The sequence below is a fragment of the Euprymna scolopes genome, chromosome 6 (assembly GCF_053919585.1).
Source record: "Euprymna scolopes isolate OS-2025 chromosome 6, ASM5391958v1, whole genome shotgun sequence".
Lineage (NCBI taxonomy): Eukaryota > Metazoa > Mollusca > Cephalopoda > Sepiida > Sepiolidae > Euprymna > Euprymna scolopes.
This window is the reverse complement of record NC_136487.1, coordinates 11,956,085-11,977,681: the sequence shown is the minus strand read 5'-3', so window position 1 is coordinate 11,977,681 and position 21,597 is coordinate 11,956,085. Positions and strand designations below refer to the sequence as shown.

The 21,597-nt window shown below is 30.6% G+C and overlaps 1 protein-coding gene across 2 annotated transcripts in view; it reads right to left on the bottom strand.

Annotated features, from left to right (window-relative positions):
- Nucleotides 1-9,184: 9,184 nt before the first annotated feature.
- Nucleotides 9,185-21,597, bottom strand: part of LOC145277511 (SID1 transmembrane family member 1-like) — a 171,813-nt gene continuing 159,400 nt past the window's right edge. Inside the window, exons 20-23 of one of the 2 annotated variants that reach the window (XM_080128936.1) lie at nucleotides 20,090-20,195; nucleotides 14,054-14,164; nucleotides 13,212-13,325; nucleotides 9,185-9,642 (exon numbers count right to left, since the gene is read on the bottom strand). In XM_080128936.1, coding sequence (XP_079985062.1) covers nucleotides 9,580-9,642; nucleotides 13,212-13,325; nucleotides 14,054-14,164; nucleotides 20,090-20,195 — 394 coding nt within the window. In that variant the 3' untranslated portion in view covers nucleotides 9,185-9,579. The remainder of the gene's footprint in view (nucleotides 9,643-13,211; nucleotides 13,326-14,053; nucleotides 14,165-20,089; nucleotides 20,196-21,597) is intronic. The other variant, XM_080128935.1, reaches the window with a different exon arrangement.

Below are 21,597 nucleotides of genomic sequence, written 5' to 3'. Positions count from 1 at the left end.
GTTATTTTCACACCATTTCAGTTGATGTAATTTCTGGCCTTCTTCAGGAACTCGGGAATCTTTCTATCAAACTTGTGAATCTGCACGGAATTTTGAACGGAATCCTTTATTTGATAGTATGCTCTCCTACCATCAGCCATGACAATGTAGAAGTCTTAAATAATTTGCAATTGTATTTTGAGTATTACCCGCATTGAGGATTGAACCTTCAATCTCCAGAAGAGTGTAACTTATAATAAAATTTTACCAAATACACAGTGGATTGTAGAAATACATCAGTTTTAAAACTACTTTGCCAAATAGCTTTGTGCAAAGTGAACACACAGACACAATTTGTAAAAGGGAAAGAATAGGCAATTATTGCCCTTTTCACTTCGTCTCTGACAGACAGATGTTCACTTGTACCTCCTTGACATACATATCATCGACAAACTTGAGGTCCCTAAATGCCAGAAAGCTTTCTACTCTAATAGTTTCTTCCCTCGAACAGCTAGACTTTGGAATTCCCTTCCTGCTACCTGCTTCCCTGACTGCACTAATATGCAGAAGTTTAAATGTTACGTAAACCAGCATCTTGTTAATATTTCCTAGGCATAGTCCCAAATAATAGCTCCTTATGTCCAAACGGCAATATGCCTTGTTACGGGTGAACATGAGTAAGAGAAGAAGAAAAAAAAAAACAAGTCACCCTCCTCTCTTCATGCGCCTGTATCTACTTTATCACCAGATTTTTTTTTTTTATTCAAAAATATATATATATATATATATATATTTTTAAAAAAACAAAAAAACTGGGGACTCGCACAATACTGTTTTGGGGACAATTTCTTTTTTTGAAGAACTTCTTTGAGGGGGAGACAATTCAAAAAGGTAAAAATTTTGCATAACTTTTACTTAAAAGCAAAACAAATAAAAGTAATACAATAACACAAAATAAAACATTGATTGAGATAAAATTGAATTAAAAAAATTCTGAAACAAATGAAAATTTTCATGATATATAAAAAATGTATGACTTTAAAAATTTATAGTTTTGAACATTCATTATTGGAAAGTGTAATATTCTTTTAGAAAACGAATTTAAAAATTTTTTAAATTTGTATTCAATAAATGTTCAGATAATTAGTATTTTATATATTTTTTTATTGAAATCCTTTAAGATGAGTAATTTGTGTATTTATTTGCGGATTCTTATCCTCATCTTTATAGTTGATGTTGTTTCACCACGTTTCGGCCAACTCATCCTCTGGCCTTCTTCAGGCAATTATCCGCAATGAGATAGGAATGCTGAGTCTCTTAACTGTATCCTCAGTAATTACTGCCTTCCATAGTTGTTGTTGTTGTCTCACCATGTTTTGGCCAATTAATCCTCTGTCTGTTTAGGGTAGGGTTGAAAGCACTACCTTCAGACAATGCTTCAGTGTCTCTATCCACTATGCTTGAAGGTGAAACAACAACAACAATTATGAAAATGAGGATAACAGCCTGCAAAGTAATAAATTAATGTTTTACTTTGTGTTATTAGAAAACTTTTCTTTTAGAAAAGAAATGAAACTCACATTTTAGCAAAAACTCTTTAAAAAAAAGAAAAAAAAAAGAAAAAGGAACAAGTTTATAGAAATTACATTCTTTTTATTAAACATGTTAAAAATATTTTGAATTTTTATAAACAAAAAAATATAGAGCTAAAATTTTTTTAATGATTTTTTAAAAATTTCAAAACAAATAAGCAACTTGATTGTTACCAAAAGGCAAAACAAAAAAGGTACCAGTACATTTTAGTTCACTCGGAAGTATTTTTTTGTTTTCATTTTCAGAAGAGTTATATTAGGGAAAAGAGGAGACAATCAAAATATTCAAAAATACTTTACAATCTTTATACAAGACTTATTTCTTTTATTAAAGAAATTTATCTTTTTTCAACAAAAATCATATTTTAACTTTTGCTAAAACAACTGAAATCATTTCAAAACATTCTAATTCGTATTTTACATCTAAATAATTATATTTTCTTAAAAGTTATATAAAAAATACATTCTACTCATTTCATAATAATCTCAACTTAATGTTGCATTTTATTTGTGAATTTAAAAAATTATTTATTCTAAAGTTAATCACTTTGAAATATAGAATATTACATTTTATTTGTAATTAAAAAAATATTTATTTTAAAATCAATTTTTTTTAAATATAGAATGTTTTATTCTATTTTTGATTTAAAAAATTATTTATTCTGAAATTAATTACTTTGAAATATAGAATGTTACATTTTATTTGTAATTAAAAAAAAAAAGCAAAAATTATTTTGAAATATCGTTGTTCTTATAAAAAGATAAATAAAAAATTAGGCATTCCTGCATATTCCTCGAGACATTTCATTGTTGAATTATTTCCCCTGTTTTCTAGACAGTGACAGATGATTTGGTGTCCCCGACAAAACATCTTCCAACAGATATTTTAACTGAAGAAATTTATCACATTCTTAGATGAATTATTAGTAATATTATTATTATTAGTAGTAGTAGCAGTAGTAGTAGTAATAGTATCATTATTATAAGTATGATATTTTTCTGTAAAAACATTTATCTACTTTTAAGAATGTTTCACATAAAAATAAATTTAACAATTACAAGAAATAATTAATACACATTTAATAAATATAAATTAGAATTGCTTACATTGTTTTACTTATTTTCATATAAAATATTAATAATAAATAATAATAAAAAAAAGAATATTATATATTATAATATATAACATCTGTTGGAAGCTGTTTTGTCGGGGACACCAAATCAGCTATCACCATCTAGAAAACAGGGAAGGTAATGCAACAATAAAATGTCATAAGAAATATGCCGGAATGTCAAAAATTAAAATTTATTCAATAAATGTTTCAGTAATTATTGTTTTCTGTTGTGTTTTTTTTTTTTTTTTTTTTTTTTTTTACAGAACTTGTTTTGAATAACGATAACAGTTTGGTTTGTCTCCTCTTTTCTGAAGACAAAAACAAAAAGTGTGCTTATGATGTTTTAAACCAACGCATTTCAGGTGAAAACATTATTGCATACTTACATATGGCGAAATTAGCATAAATTTAAAACATTATCAAAAAATAATCCAATAAATGATGTGTCAGAAATAGTTTAAATAAAAAAATCATCCACACTTATATTCTCAGATATTGTGTTTAAAGATGGCGGACCCTTAATTTAAGTCAATTCATGTCAAGTTTTTCATCTTGAATTGGTTGCATAACTCTTCCACCTTAAAACATATGATAAAACTCAATAATTCGATAAATTATATTTTTACTTTTAATTATTTTTCATAATTTTTGGAATTTATAATAATTTCGACATAACATGTAAGTATGTAATAATGTTTTCACCTGAAATGCATTGGTTTAAAAGATCACCAATGTAAACACGCACAAACAAAAACATATTTCCGATTAGCTAAAGTGCACTAGTGCACCCCCTTCCCCAAAGAAAACATATTTTTTTAAGTAAAAATATATTGTTAAAAACAAAAACAAAACGAAAATGACCTGAATCCGATCATATCTACAAGAACCAAATATTGCATGGATGAAAAAGAAAATCACATGAGCAAACAAGAAAAATGTGAAGCACATATCAGCATTTTAAAATTTATTTCATCTTTTTAGATTTTGAAATTTGAAAGGAAATTTTGTCCGCACTTCTTTTAAAGTCATATCAAATTCTGTGAAAACCAGTTGTCACAAATTAAGAATCAGGAAAAAAAAAGACCCCCTTTTTTAACAGTGGATTAAAATTAATGCAAGAAAATTCAAATCCAATGATTAAAAAAAAAAAGGTTGCATCGATAGAAATCCCCCAAAATTGTAAAAAGGGGTTATGTGATTAAAAACATCATTGAGAAAAAATATTGGTCTTTTTAAATTTAAAAGGAAATTTTTTTTTGCACTTCATTTAGAGTGATTTAAAATTTTGCAATAAACTAAAAGCCATGAGTTTGGAATTAGAAATATATATCTTCTGAATATCAGTGATACTGTGAAACTGCAGCAAATTGTTAAAGATAAGTATATTTTAACATTTATTATTGACATATTTCATTTCAGATGACATCAACATCACTTTCATCTTCTATTGATATCTTCGGTTTCATGGAAACACTAGAAACCCAGCCTGTAGGGCTGAAAATACCAAACATAACTGATTTTTTTTACACCGCTCTGTTCTTTGCTGATGATATTGTCTTCTGATCATTTGAAAATATTGCTGTTCATATTATTTGGATTCTTTGAACTATTGTTCTCATCTTCAGTGTCATTTTTACAATGTCTCTGCCGATGTAATCTTTGATCTTCTTCATGAGTATCTTTTCAAACTCAGGAATCTGCACGGAATTTTGAACGGAACTTTTTATTTATTTCACTGGGGTTACAGGCTCTCGTTCCATCAGCCATGAACGAACAGAGAAATCCTAAGTAATTCACAATTGTATTTTTTTTTTTACTTACTTAAGACCTCTATCCAGTCATGGGTTGATGGAACAAGAACATTCTACCCCCATGAAGTAAATAAAGGATTCCGTTCAAAATTCCATGCAAATTCCTAAGTTCAACAGAAACATTCCTGAGTTTGACAAGATATACCTGAAGAAGGTCGCAGGTTATGTTGACCGAAACATGAAAATGTCACTCAAGATAAGAACAGTAGTCCAGATAATCCAAATAATACAAATAACCAATCCTTATCTAAAAAAATTTAGAAACGTAATATTGCTGTTGTCACTGAATTTATTACAACCATGTCAACTTCTATAATAAGAAGTTTTCAAAAGGAGACAACATATGAAGCATTAAGATGTTGTTATTAGTCTGAGCAAATTTGGAATCCGTACAAAATATATTTTGAGTGGCAAGTGAAACGCTGATATGAAGGTGGCTTTTGTTGAGACCAAATTTTTGTTAACATAAAAAGTAGGTTTTACTAAATATCTATGGCAAATTTTTGTTAACATAAAAAGTAGGTTTTACTAAATATCTATGGCAAATTTTTGTTAACATAAAAAGTAGGTTTTACTAAATATCTATGGCAAATTTTTGTTAACATAAAAAGTAGGTTTTACTAAATATCTATGGCAAACATAACAAATGATTTTGCTGATTTTCTATTTGTGTAATGTTTAGGCACACCATACAAGCAACCTGGGATTCAGTCAACAACAAGAAGCAACCGATTTTAATTTAGACAGACTATTATGCTGTTTTATTTAAAAAAAAAAAAAAGAAAAGGTTTGTAAAAAATAAACAAGTGTTATTTTTTTTTTTTCAGACTTAGTGGAAATATGAGTCAAACATAAAAATGAAAGAAATATTTTGTTAAAGTAAAAAAATATTTGTTTACTTTTTTAAACGAATATTTTTTTTTTTAACTTAACGGAATATTGGACTAGTATTTTTTTAAAAATACTCCCCCTAAGTTTATAACAAAAAATAAACTTGCTTATTTTTTACAAAGACTTTTAGTGAAAAATCAAAAAAAAAAAAATTAAAATTAAAAAAAATAGCTTCTAAATTAAAATCGGTTGTTTCTTGTGGTTCTTGACATAAGAATTCCAGGTTGCTCGAATGACGTGCCTAAATATTACATGAATAAGGAATCAACAGGAACCATTTGTCATGCTTCAATTTGTCATACAGGAATAGTAAAACAGACATAAAAAAACCCATAAAAGTCAATGAAAGTGTATGTTTTCTTTTAGAAAGAAGAGAAGAAAACTAAAGTGCGTTTGACCTCGTGTAAACTGAAAAAAATGTATAAATAAACGCAGAAGTCAATCTCTGCGTACAAATCAACGCTTGAGATTTTGTCCAAAAGAATAAAGAATCCATGGCATGCTGTATATCATTGGTTAATTTTCAGTTTCAAAGTTTTGTACGTAGGATAGTAAGCCTCATCTGTATTTAATATCTAATGTAACCTACTGCTAGTGTCACATTCTGAATGGCCTTGTGTCAGACACAGCTGCTTTAAATAATGTCAAAAAAAACGAAAAAGAAAAAAGTACCCCCACCCCTCCCTCCATTGTGCACCGGTTTGTGGAGGAATAGAAACGTGTGCGCTCAGGTTTTATCCATAAAATGAGGATGGCATAAGAAGATTGTTGATTATTGAGCATCATTCATTTTGAATGAATCAGATGATTATTGTTGGCATTCGTTTCCCTGATATCTTTCTAGTTAGAATTCTTCATAGAAAGACATCAGATACTTATGGAAGGGGAGGTACTTATGGAAGATAGATGTGAAAGGATGACGCAAACGTGATTCACAAAACAACTTATGTCAATCTGTGATATTAACTCTGTAGTTTTCTTTAGCTGATCATGAAATACGCTTAAATATATTTTTTTTCATGTAGATTTCATATTTATTATAACAGAAACAATTCTCTATTGAATATCATATTGTACCTAATATATATAGTACTGATTTCAAAAGTTAAATAAAAAATGACTTGGGTGCCATCAGCTAAAATAGAAACTAAAACATACAACGCTCCAGCCATGTTCCCTACTGTTTGAGCTATCAACAGATAGAAAAGAAAGATTTAAAATTAAACCACTTCCAGCTATGAATGAATTTGCACATGCGCAAAAATAATAAAGATATGTCGGCAAGTTGAAATGAACATATTACATTTCAACTTATTCTGTACGCGTTACTCATCTATCCAAACAAAGATTTTACTTGTTATAAACCATCGTTGGTGTATGATTATTATTTCCTGTAAATTTTAGTGTAATGTGACCAATAGTTTAATAGTTTATTGGTTAAATATTTACACACACACATTATATATATAAATAAATAATACATGTGCATGTGATTTTTTTTAACCTATATGCTACGCAATTATGCACAATGTAGGAAATACGCATAAATAGAACTGGGCGTAATAATTAAATGAAACCAATCGTCAAATAAGAAACCATAAAAAATGAAACATTAACTTATGAACGTTCGTTTTTAAAAGGAATATCCAAATCGCTCGCATATCCATGACTGAGTATATTAAGAACTTTGTTTTAATAAATTGTAAGTAGAAAAAGTAGGCTTTTAATAGCAATGTAAGTGCGACAAAATATTCAACTTATAGGCATATATATATATATAGATAATAATCTTGTTAAGTTTTTGTTCATAGAAGTTAATCCCGTGAAACCTTACTTTGTTTAGATAATAAAATATATTTATGTAATAACAAGAAGAATTATCTCTCTCTTATATGTATTATGCAAACATTTAGGTTACATATGTGCAGACATGTTTCGATTATAGCCTTATTTTTTTTTTAGGTTAAATTGTCAACTCAATTGATAAGAATAAGTCAAAATAAGGCTATAGCTGAAACATTTCTGTACATATGCAGCCAAAATGTTTGTATAAATAAAAATTTATACAATACATATATAGTGCATGTCTTCTGCCAGCAGAAAAAGATCAACGAAAGTGCTCAATCTTATAAAAATATAAGAGCAAAACATATGTCCATGAAATTGTGATACTTGAAATGGACACTTAAGTACATAGTATGTAAGTGCAAAACATGTATTTCTTTTTCTCTCTCTCTCATATATTTGTATATTTGTTTTGGTCAGCCAGTTACTAGTAACTACAGACTTTTCCAGGCAATATTACTTACATAAAAGCTTAGTCCGTAAGTAACTAGCTGACCGAAACATGCTCATGAATGTGTAGTGACATATTATTGCTTATGTAAAAACAAATAAAAAGCATATCTTGCCCTACTTCGGTATCGAACACTCTCATATGAACTTTGTTAAAACTTCATTGGTTAATTTACCTCTGGAAAATATTAACCTGGAATAAACTTATCTAACAAATCAACTGGTATGGAAACTTGTGATTATAGGTCTTACAAAATATTATTGGCAGTAATATTCTATAAGAACTATCCCATCTAAATAAAAATAAAAATTGCTCGATATACAAGATAGAGCAAATAAATAAAATTTTAGTCATTCAATAAATTTTAAAAATTTATGACGGGAAATGGTCAAATTTCAAATCAAAAGATTTTTATTATTCTATGTAAGACAAAGAATACACTTGAAATAATATAAATCCTTATCCTATAGGATTTCAATGTCTACCATCTCTTCAGAGGAGAAAATATCAGCAAATAATTATAATGGTTTATGGAGTTATATTTCAAAATATCAAATGTATTCTTTGTCTAAGAATAATAACATTTTTTTGATTTTAAATTTGACCATTTCATGTCATAAATTTTTGAAATTTATTGAATGACTAAAATTTTATTTTATATATATATATATATATATATATATATATATATATATATATATATATATATATATATATATATATATATATAAAATGTGTTTGTGTATTATTCTTAAAGTTATAACTCATCATACAGATGCTAACATTACACTGGGTCTCATGATCCATATGAGATTATTGTAAAGTTATTGTTTGTACTCTGTTCTGTTGTTCTTTGAATTATTTAACAAAAGCAATCATTCAAATACAAACTAAACTCCAACAGAAACATCACCTAACAATCGTCACATAAAGAGCATGAAATTTGGTGTAATGTTGAATCTTTGAGTTGATTAAGAATTGTTTCAGCTCTGTTATTTTTTAATTTATAATATTGAGTATTCTATAAAATAAGATTTGAATGAATCAATTTTATTGGTTATTAAAAATGGAATTTTACTATTCTCATGCTGAACTTTAAAAAAGTTTGTATTTTAAGCCCACCCCCTAGGGTAAAGCACTTTCATAAATGCTAATTAATTATTAATTAATCAATATTTAATTAATAATTAATTAGCATTTATGCAAAGCTCCCTGTTTGTTTGTAAATAAACAAGCAGATTGAGCACTGTCGAATGAGCATTTGATGAGGTCATTTATGAGCACTGATCCTATGGGCCAGAGGTTTTAACTGCCGACTATCAACTAGATGGTTGCAAGGTTAGATACCAAATCAAGTGAGGATATGAAAAGTCAGCACACTAAAAGTGCCTTTTGGCTTACAAAAATGCCTGAGCAGCTTTGCTTCCATTTCCCAGTAGGAGTATCTCAGGCAATTAGCAGCAATAAACTAACCTCAAAGAGATAAGGTAAAGCCTGGGAGGGTTGAACAATACCTCAGCCAGACAGAAACAAGGCCACCAACATCAAAATGGCTCAAACTCTGTGTGTGTGTGTGTGTGTGTGTGTGTGTGTGTGTGTGTGTGTGTGTGTGTGTGTGTGTGTGTGTGTGTGTGTGTGTGTGTGTGTGTGCGTTTATTATGAAAAAGAATTTAAGTTATTTTTATAAAGTTATTTAATGATTGTTTTTCTTTCCACTTTAGATGAAGCATGAAAATATATTTTAAAAAATAAAAGAATTTGCAAGGAGAGATCAACTGATCTGTAGAAATCAAACATCTTTGTTGCAGATTTCTTGATCTCTGTGTACGCATTTTTAGAAAGGAGTTTGTTCAATTGATTCATGATGCGACCAAGTGTTTTGATGTTTTGTTGATTCAAAAAACAGGAATTCGATCTCGTCGGATTAATTGGAGATCATCGTCTAAGGTCAGCAGAATCTGGAAGAAAAAAAAAATGAGATCGACAATAAAAATATCTCCTTTCTATTAACATCCATTGCTTAAAGTAAGTGCTATATCGCACAAAGAAAGACTGATAAGACAAAGAAACTATAGATAACTAATTTCTTAAGTAGTAGAACAAAAACGTGATGCATTTGCAACAATAGTTACAAGTTCATGGAATTTTATTTACAAACAAAAAGTCACATTCAAAGAATATTTTGGCAGAATATTTTCTTGTTTGACCAGAAACACTTGTCTAGAAGAAAACACTATCAATAATTTTCCCCCACTCTTTATCTGTGCCTAAACCTAAACATAGATTCCATGAACAAAGCTTCTTTCTTAGAACTTCACGCCTATGGAATTGTCTTCCGTTTTCCTGCTTTCCCGTTAACTACAATATGGTTGTCTTCAAGTCTAACGTAAACAAGTTTTTGATGAGCCGTTCCATATAAGTTAACAAATTTACTGAATTTCCATTACTAACGATTGCTATATTATCCAATTATCTATGGTACACTCTTTAACCCTTATCCTAGAGTGGCCTCTTGGCCTTGATAAGTGGTGAATCTATGTACAAAAAAAACCCCAAAAAGGTAAGAAGTTTATGTTAATGAAATTTCTCTTGTTTTAGATATCCCATCCTACAGTTTTTGAAATCCTGCATTATTTTTTCCTTATTCTTAAGTGTCGCTTTAGATTTGTTGTAAGGTTGTAATAAATTTTAAATAAATTTTATCGCACTAAAATGAATGAGAAAATTGAGAAAATTTAGATAACAATTTTATCAAGTAGTTCGTGTTGCTGGAGCAAGCAATCCCCTGCATGCTCCATGTGCCTTTTATATCTCCGAGAGAACCAGCATTCATATGCTATGAACGACGTTACAGCAGTAAGAGTAAGGATAAGCAAATGGAGGTAAAACTGATCAATTTCTGAAAGTGATTCAAAAATAATTGAACAGCAACAAATAAGAATTTAGATAAGCATAGGAAGGAGTGATGATCAAGTCACCAAGTGGGGCGTCAGTCTGTAGTGGGAAATTTGGAGAAGAATGATTTATGAATTCCAACACACACACATATATTTCTCTATATATCTCTCTTCAGTTTGTTGGCTATCATGGGTCTTGTGAGCTGCAGTGTTGTTTGTATGTAATTCCAATTAAACTGTGTTTATTTCTTACTTTTCAATGATCAGTTGATAGTGCAAATGGAAGGATAAAGAGGTTACGATTTGGAAGGAGAATCCGCTCCCATCAAAACAGAAGGCAAATTGTAATCTGGGGTTCTTTCTTTGGCAAATTTCTTGGATGAAGATGATTTATGTTTAAAATTTTTATCCAATGAAACTTTTTTTTTCTATTGTCGAACACTTTGCAAGAATGGCACATGACATTGTTATTAAAAATGGCACATGACATTGTTATTAAAAACGGCACATGACATTGTTATTAAAAATGTCTACATGTCTGCTAGTTGTAGCGATATCTGGGAGATATTTAACCGCAATGACTTTGATATCATTCCCGTTGTTGCATATTTCTTTCAATACTGTTGTTGGTGCATCCTACCGTCTTTCCTCTTCCTCTGAATGTCCCCCCTCAACAGACTTACTTTGTTCATTTTAAAGATGAAGAAGTTCTGTTGTCAGCTGAGATGCATGCTCTTCCAGTAGTTTCTCAACATCATGGATGTCCACCTACAAAACATAGGCTTTTTTACCTAGAGACACAATATCTTCCACAATTACTTCAGCTTCCACAGAAGCAGACTTCTAACTGAGACCCGCACTATTGTAAAACCCTTCAAATTCATATTCTGTAACACTACCCAGCCACAATTTCCTCCAAGCAGAATTCATGGTTCTAAAAGAAACATCAGACCAAGCTTTATAAACAAGAATTATGCTGTGGATGATATAAAATGAATTCTCCAGAAATGGCGTAGGGTCAGTTCAGTGTCATTGGTTACCTGAAAGCATCTTCTAAACAAAAGTTTGTGTAAAGCTTCTTAAAATTAGCAGTATTTTACGAAATCATGTTTTCCTGTCAAATCCACTTCCAAAGATGGAGGATGAGCAGGAACATTACCCATTATCAAGAGGCATTGTTTAGGCAACATTTTTTTTTCCAAATATTTTTCAACAGTAGCAGAAAACACTCAAAAAGCCCATTCAGTAAAGAACTGCCTGGTCAACCAAGCTTTAGAGTTTTCTCGCCACATAATGGCTAAATTACTTTCGATCACTTTGAGTGACTTACAATATCTGCTGGCATTTGCACATAACAATAGCGTGTAACTATTTTTCATAAGTTTATGTTCAAAAAGTGATTTCTGTAAGGAAGATCTTGTTTGGCATTTTCTTCAAAAATAATCCCGTCTCATCACAATTAAAAATCTGTTGATGTAAATACGCATTCCTTTTTACATAGTTTGTAAACTTGACCTTCGACGCGTCTACTGCCGATTTATTCAATTGCCATCTCTTTGTGTTGGACGATGCTACAAATACCACTTCTCCTTTTGAATTTCTTGAACCATCCTCTGCTGGCTTTAAATTCAAATTCCTCATCACTTGTGAAAGGATTTAATTTCAATAAATCATTGTAAATATGTTTTGCTTTTTGACACACAAGTTCCTCACTTATATTATCTCCAGCTAACACCAATTGCTTTATATAAATAAAAGTTAACTTTTCTACTTCCTCTAGTAACTGAGGCCTTTTGTTTAGAAATTGTAGTCACACTTTTACCTACATCACTAGCTTTAATAAAATCTTTATGCTTTAAAATAGCACTTATAGTTGATTTTGCTATTCCATATTCCTTTGTAAGCGCTGACACATGCATTCCGCTTTCAAATTTCTCTATCAGTTCCTTTTTAAATTCGATAGTCGTTCACACAGTTTTCTGTTTTGCACTCGCTTTACTGCTTTTATTTCTCTTTTCTTTCTTTTTATCCAATGGTAAAAGAATGCCTATTTCTTCTTTGTTTCTAAAGTCTTTAAATGATGCTAAACCGATTATTTGAACAACAAAGTTTTTTTTCCCTAATTAATTACTGTCTTCCCGAGATACGCCCGCTTTGTTCATCATATTGAAGTCTACTGACCTCTATTTTACTTTTTGGACACCTCAAGGTCCTTTGTCGTCTCATGCAAAAAAGGGGCTGACCAATCGAATTGCATGGTTCTGGTACCACGCTGGTGTGCTAAAAATAATTCAGACACCGTCTAAACTGTCAAAGGGGTTGCGATGATGCTGTTCTAAATATAACTCTTGTCGCAAAGTTTTAACTTGCATGGCAATGTTGTTGGAATGGGGTTGGGTCATCACACTACACTTTAAAAGTATTACGATCAGTATGAATTACAATATTCTATTGAGGAACACTGTTTACATTCAAGCAGAATCTGGCGGTTCAAACTCTGAAATATTCGGCTACCAAGGCAAGAAAATCTCCAACTTTTGGCTCGAACACCAAGTTGTTCGATCACTAAAATGTTCGACAACCAAGGTATCAGTATATATATAAAATAAATGATTAGAGAATGTACTTACCATAAAAGAGAAGAACATACTTGATGCTGATAAAAAATGCCAGATATCATGAGTGTCGTAAAAATCTAACAAAATGCAATTATGATTTTTGTCTCGTGATTCAGCAGGTGACAACTGCAAAGAGAAAGACACAAGACACAACTTTTATATAAGAAAACAATGAATTTCTCTCATAAACAATTCAAAACATAATTATCATTTGACGTTTCTTTCTGTGCCTCTTTGGCAACTTCTATTTTTTTTATTCTTATTATTCACCTCAAACAAGACATATTGCCACTGATACATAAGGGACTATGGTGAGTTAGGAACCATTCCTACAGGAACACTCTAAGTAGGAAGTTGAGAAGCAAGATGTCCGTTCACATTACATTTAAATTTCTGCATGTTTGTACAGTCAGGGAAGCAGGAAACAGGTAAGGATTTCCCCAGAACTGTGGGTCTTTGGAACTCCCTTCCGGGATTCTGCTTTTCCAACTGCAACGATATGCAGAAGTTCAAGTGTAATGTCAACAAACATCTTTCTACTCATCTCCCTTCATAATGACCCCGCTAATTAAGTCCCTGATAGTAGCCCCCTGCTTCAAAGTGGCACTGTGCCTTGTTTGGGGTGAAAATTGAATAAAAAAAAAGAAAAAAAGTTTAGCAGTTTAAAGGGAGAAAATATTACAGTAGAAAGCTTTCTGGTATCAAGAGATTTCTATAGTGAAGAGGTGGAATTTTGCTGCTTGTTGGGTTAATCAAGAGTATTTTTGTAGATGAGGCATAAGTGTACAAGAATTCGGTATAAAATAAATGAAAAAGGGCTGATATGCCATAAAACTGGTTTGTCTTGTTCTCACCTGCCAGGACGTGAGATGATTCAGGAAGAAGTACAGAGCAAATCCCCATAAAAAGATAGTCATAAAAATAAAGAACCATGTCCATTTTTTGATGGACTCTTTGCTTCGGAGCTGAAAAAAAAAAATGTGAGTTTTCATTTGTTAATATTTGAAGAGTCCAAATACAAAACACAATAAATAGAAATGGCATTATCATAATATATCATGTTACAAAAATAAATTTAAAAAGCACCAGCAGGGCTACCTGGTGTTGCCCAAGGGTATGGATAAAAAAATAGTAGAGTTAAAACAAATGCGTGTAAAATCTTTTAAATACAACTTCTTTCTGTTTCTACACACATTTTCAATTTCTACCTTCCCTCCTCCCAATTGTTAACTGATTCAATATAATAGAAGCAAAAAAAAAAAAGAAAAAGAAACCAAGAAAGAAAATGAAAACAACCATCAACAGCTGAGTGACTGTTTGACCTAGTTTCAATGATGTTTTTGGAACAACCACTCGTAAGAATGAAAGAAAAGTAGGTCACCAAGGAAATGAATATTACAGTTTTTTAATTTTTAAAATTCATTTTGTTACTATTGTCATCTGAGGACATATAAAATATGAAGAAATTACGATTTCTTACATAAATAATATATTTATCCAAATATAATAAATAATAAACATAAAATATAATAAAAATATTTATTAATATAATTAAATATTATTATAATATGATATTACTTAAAATATTATATGATAATATAAAATGTAATAAAAATAATTATAAATAAAAATAAATTAAAAATAATAATAAAATATTATATAATACAATATTAAAAATATTACTTTACAATTAGAATATAAAAATGTTTTTTAAGTCTTTCTGGAGACTTCTAAAAATAGAACAGAAAAAGTATTCTTTTTGTTAATTTCCAGAAAGTACTAAACTAAAAGTGTTCTTTTTAGTTGATTCTAGAACCTTCTTCAGCAACAACTATAGTTGTCAAAGGCGTTTGTTATTTAGTTATGAACAAGACCTGCTCTGAGGAAGGATGCAACTGTGGCGACCTCTCAAAAATTGTAACTCCGACTGAGACTCAAGAAAAATTTTTAAAAATCCTGGTTGTAAAAGAGTAATCTAAGCAACAAGCTTAAGAAAAACTATCCTCACCAAGAAAACAGACAATTCATGGTAAATATAGATTTTCTGAATCTTAGTTTGACTAAAGACAATATATCTTTAAATGTTATTAAATATAAATATTAGACACAAACTTAAATTAGAATCTAAATCTGAATTATTTCCCTTTGACCATTTTGTGCATGTAAATAGTTTTGCTTATATTTTTCTTTTCTGTTTTCAATAAATTTCTTTTTTTTCTCCACTCTCTTTTTCTTTTACTCTTTTTTTTTTTTAATAAATATATTTGTTACAACATACTTTTCCCCTAGACCAAAACACAATAACGTAACACTATAACAAACTTAGAATATGGAATCCGATTATATAAGGTTTGTATTTTTTAGTAATTTTTGAGTTTTAGCTTGCTGTAAAAACATTTTTGCTGCTGTAAAATATTCTGCAGTCTCCCAGCAATTTATGTTAACTATTCTTCTCCACCAGAATTCTCGGTATCAAAATTCAATTCACAGCTAATTCTTCTCCTTCTCACAATTCTTGGTCTCAAAATTCAATAAACATAAACAGAACCTATCCTGCCTTGATAGAGTTCAAAATAGACTTTGTAGCCTTGGAGGGGATGTCTTTTCTCATAGAAAAGATGTTGTAAGTTTGTCTCTGCTTTATCATTATCATGGCAAGTGCTCGGCTGAGCTCCAATCTATGGTCCCCCCTCGCCAGACTTTCACAAGAAACACCCGTCTAGCAGAAGACACTATCAATAATTTCCCCCACTCTTTATCTGTATCTAAACCTAAACGTAGATTCTATGAACAAAGTTTCTTTCTTAGAACTGCACGCCTGTGGAACTGTCTTCTGTTTTCCTGCTGACTACAATATGGTTGTCTTCAAGTCTAACGTAAACAAGTTTTTAATGAACCGTTCTATATGAATTAATAAAAATTTACCGAATTTCAATTATTAACGATTACTATATTGTCCAATTTCTACTGTACCCTCTTTAACCCTTATCCTCGAGTGGCCTCTTGGCCTTGATAAGTGGTGATGCCTATGTAAAAAAAAAAAAAAAAAAAAAAACCCATCTCACAAAACTCACTTCTGCCAAAACAGATGCCCTTCTCTGATCAACAGACTTTTTATTGAAACCGTCTGCCTTTCATATGCATGATGTCCTGAAATCTAATTACCTACACGAGATCACCAGCCTATAAGTAACCACAGTGGCCATCTTTTTTTTTATCTTCATTCTCCTTGTTTGGCACAGACACTGCATGCTGTACAAAACATCAGGTTTTAACTAATTTTTAATCACATAGCCAGACACACAAATGAAAATACAACTGTATTTTATATAATAGAAGAAGAAATATGATTTATGTTAGAAAAGTGTGACAATTTCCTCTTTGTATCACGTGTTGTCTCCCTTGTTTTTACAATAATATATTGATTTACCTGCCTTTTTATTTTATTTCTTTTTACACAAGGGAGTCACTTATCAAGGCTTAAAGGACACTAAAAAATAAGAATTAATCAGTGTACGGTGGTCACCAAGACAGCAGAGTGATCATTAGTGATGGAAATTGTGTAGATTGTGTGATTATTTAAAGGGACATTTCAACAAGAACTTGTTTGCATTGGACTTTAAGACAACCATGTTGTAGTTAGCTAGCTGTTTAGAAAGCAGGCCAGTGGAACAGAATTCCACAGGAGGCCAGTTTTGTTCATTTGCTGCACATATTTGCCATTGCCTGGACGGAGATATATGGTGGGAGAATTGGATAAAGATAATTAAAAATATAGTTATGTTTTCATTTTTTTTTAAAGGTTTTAAAAATTCCTTTTAATTTTATCATCTTTTATTTTTGATTTCAATAAATATTTGATTAATAAAAAGTCAAAATAAACCAATATGTATTTATCAAAGTTACGTATAGATGAGATACACAACTATATGAGATTTTATCTGATGGAGCTATTCATATGAGGATTTCAGCATTTATGTGTTTTTTTTTTTTTTTTTCACATACATAAGAAAATATGGAATTTTCAAGATTTTAAAGGGATATTTATGAAGGCTGCATTAGCAAAAGTTCTGTATTGAAAAAAATTCACCCCAAACAAACCACTAAGATGTAAAGGGCTACTGTAAATTAGAGGCAACGTCCATAGGTGCATTCTAAGTGAGATGTGCAGAGATTGTTTACATTACATTTATATTTCTGCATGTTGACACAGTCGAGGAAAGATGGAACAGAAAGAAAATTCCAAAGGTTAGCAAAGAAAAAAGCTATTAGAGTAGAAAGCTTTCTAGAATCTAAAGATTTCTGCAATGAAGGGATGGGATTTAACTTTTATTTGGGGTTGGTGAAGGATATTTATATTGAGGAGGTGCCAAAACAGCTCATCAAAGGATATTCCATTGAAGGACTAATAAAACCAGCACAGGGATGGAGCATGCTACTAAATTGGAGATTTTTTTTTAGACCGTCCAAGATGGAAAGGCAAGTGGTTGGTGCACCAGCCAGATGAGGACAATAATATTCCCTGGATAGGCAAATGATGACTTTGTAAAGATACAGTATATTGGCAGGTATGAAAAGTTTTCTAGTATGGTAGAGGGAGCCAACTTTTCTTGCTGCAATCTCGACAGTATTTTCTATTTTGGCTGTTCTTGGTGGAACAATCTGTCTGGTTAATTTTGATAACAAATGATATTCCGGTCTGCTAACCAATCTATCAAATCATTTTTACTTACGCAATAATCTATCTTTCTAACACAGCTGTTAGATACTAACAATAACAAATATGGTATGCACTAGTGATGGGACGCTTCCAATAAAATTATGGATTCTATTCGCGATTCTGATACAATTACCGATTCTGATTTTTTTTAAATCTTTAAATATTTATCTATAGAGTTGCTTTTATAATTCCCATAAAAAAAAAACATGTAATATGTGGGTATATGTTTTTTGCAAATGTAAAAATACTCTTGTGGGGGTTTGATCTATATATTTTAGTTTTATTGATAGCTTAAAAATCAAGAAATATTTAGTATATGATCGACTGGAAATTAAGTTTCAAACAAATCAAAATATTGTTTTTCGCATCGGAAAATAGACTAAAGTTTTTTCTCATACCGATACCCAAAAATGTTCCATTTTTTTAAATTATTGATTCAGTTAATCATCACAACACTAGTATGCATAGCCATTATAGAAATTGGATGAAAAATCAAATAATAAATTTCATAGTCTGGCAGTTACAAGAATTCTTTTCTGATTGAATTTGCAAAGAAATTGGTTTGGTTATCCGTAACTTTTATTTAGAATTCATTTTTGTAAAGCACTAAAATAATGTTGCATATTACTTGGGCTGCGACAACATATGATCCCACACCAAATAGGCACACCGATAAGCCGCTGACCACAATTTTGTCTATTGTGGCTTTGTTCTCCATCTTTCATTGTTTTAGTTCTGGTCGTGTTGTCGTAGCACTTAACGACCATAATATCACAGGGTAACATGTTTTTAAAATTAAATGCAGATCAAATTGTTTTATGTTTGTGATTTTTTTTTTTTACTAATGTGTCACCACTTATCAAATCTAAAAGCTACTTAAGGATAAAAGGTTAATGCGATGGATAGATTTTCTAGTTGAATGATGATGAAAGAATTGAAAATGATGAATGAGAGAACAAAATGTGATTAATATGAGAATGGTTTATGACAAATGTTTGATGACATTAGATTTGAAGACGACCATGTTGTAGTTTACAGAGAAGTAGTCATGTGGTAATATTATCCAGTATATATACCCTCTCTTCACCCACTTCAAATCAGGTAAATAAAAATAGACACTCGTGCTTTTAGTTATTGAGGACAATTTTTTGCGTTTTCATTCTTGAATACTTCCACACTGAACAGGGAAGACAATTGATGAAATAATGCAAAAGTTCAAATTTTGTATCATAAAAAAGAAAAGATTTGTTTTAGCGATGGGATGATTCCAATACTTTTCCCGATTCTGATACAATTACCGATTCCGCTCTAAATTACTGATTCTGAAATCTCTAAATATTTAACTAAAGGGTTATTTTGTCTCCGATTACCATAAAAACACATTAAATGTGCAGATATTTTCACAAACGTAAAAATACAATTGTGGAGGATGATGTATAGATTTTAGTTCTAACCCTTATCCCCGAGTGGCTTTTGGGCCTTGATAAGTGGTGACCTCCATGTAAAACAAGAAAAAAGTTCTACTGGTAGTTTAAAATCAATAAATATTTATTATTTTATCATTCGTACCAACAGTAGAAAATTTTGCTTTAAACAAAATCAAATAAAAAAGACAAAAAGAATTGTTTTGGCATCCAAAAAGAGACACAAATTTTTCTGATTCCGATATCCCCAAATGTTCTGATTTTTTTGATTCCCAATTCTGATTAATCATCCTAAAACTAGTTCGTTTTCAAAATAAATGCAATGCAGTATACTTTCCAATAATGACTATACAAAACTACTTATTAATTTTGATGATTATTTTTTATCATGCAAATTTAATTTTGTAAAAATTCAGTTCATATTTTTAAAAGAAGGTCATACATTTCTCTGTGGTAGTTTTCAAAACTGAAAGAAAAAATTCTTCTCGAAAACTAAACTGCAAAAATGCCTAAAAACATCCTTAGGCTTCCTGATTGAGTACAACACGGTAGCCTTCAAATCCAATGTAAACAAATTCTTGTTGAGCCGTCACCATAAATAATCAAATTCTACCCAATTTACACCATTAATGAACACTAGACTACCACCTTGAATTCATCAACCCTTATTCTCGAGTGGCCTTAAGGCCTTGATAAGTGGTGACTCCCAAGTAAAAAAATAAAAAAGTGATCGAATGGAAACTTACTTTCATAATCAAATAAAAAAAGAGATAAAAAAGCAGATTCCCGATAAAAATGGCCAATAAGTAACTCGCAAAATCACTTGGTTTTTTCACGGCTCCATAAACGGCACTGAAAAAAATTAAACAAAGTTATTACAACTATAAATTCAATTTGGTTATTTCATCTTATGACATATCAATCGTTTTTGTAGTTCATTTGTCACCAAAACGCAATAAAACATTGTTTAATTCGTCTGTTTTATAACATATCTTGATTATACAAAATATTTGCTAAAATATTATAACATAGTTTGGCTCTGCTATTAAAATGATATCCTTAGTCAGCATTTTAAGCTGTGACATCATAGAATGGAATGCATATTAAGGGATAAAGATCAGGAGAAAAAAAGGAGAAAAAAAGTGGAGAGAAAAAAAATATGTGTGGTGATTGCACACTTATCAAATGTAACTTCTCAATGTCACTTCCTCTTTGATTAGTCACCAGCTGTGTCTGGTGCTGTGTATTGACAGCCAGCTGTGTGGTGCCATTTATTGACAGCCAGCTGTGTCTAGTACTGTGCCAATGTGGCATTCAGAGAGAACATACTGGTGTTAAATGCATGTCAGTGACTGCTGTGATAAAGAAAATGAATAACTTTTTTCTTTAACCTGTGTTTTATTTCCTTTACAGCTGTCTCTGCATACGTTTTGATCCATTTTAAAAAGTAATCACAATGTTACAATATTCCTTAGTTTGGAGATTGAATTATTTTTGAAAAACAAATCCATTTTAATTATTCCAATTAGCTATAATTTGAAAATAACTCATCAAGTGAGCCATCTCTAAGTTTTTATCACTTTTACCCTCTCTCAATATATATTATGTGCCTTTTCCACCCACCTTCTGCTCCTATTCTGTAGCTTGTCTATCACTCTCCCTTCTATCACTCCCTCTGTTTATTAATAGATGTGAGTAATAAAGAAAGGAAAGAATAATTAGATTGGAATAGTCCATTCTAAAGAAAAGGATAAATCACCACAGGCAGTAATACTATTGAACCTGTAGTTGAAAAGAGAAAAAGATTTAAAAATAGGTTAATTTTAAAACGTCCACACTATGTTACAATATTCACATCTTGGATTTTCTTTTTTCTCTTAACTTTTGGGCCAATCTAATTTCTGACCTTTTTAAGGTGCATCTTGTTGAATTCAGGAATCTTTATGTCAAACTCTGACATCTGTGCAGAACTTCAAACTGAACCCCCTTTAAAGAAGATTGGAAGTTATATCAACTAAAGTTGTGAGAATTTGAAAAGATCAACCAAAGAAGGCCAGAGGTTACATCGACCGAAACATTGTAAAGATAGCACTCAAGATGAGAACAGTAGTCTGAATAATATAAATAATATGAATTACCAATCCCCATCTAAAAACAGTTCGAAATACATACAAATAAATTACTTTAAGCAAGGAATAGCTAATAAAAGTACAATTTGCATAAAACACACATACACACACGCATACTTGTAATA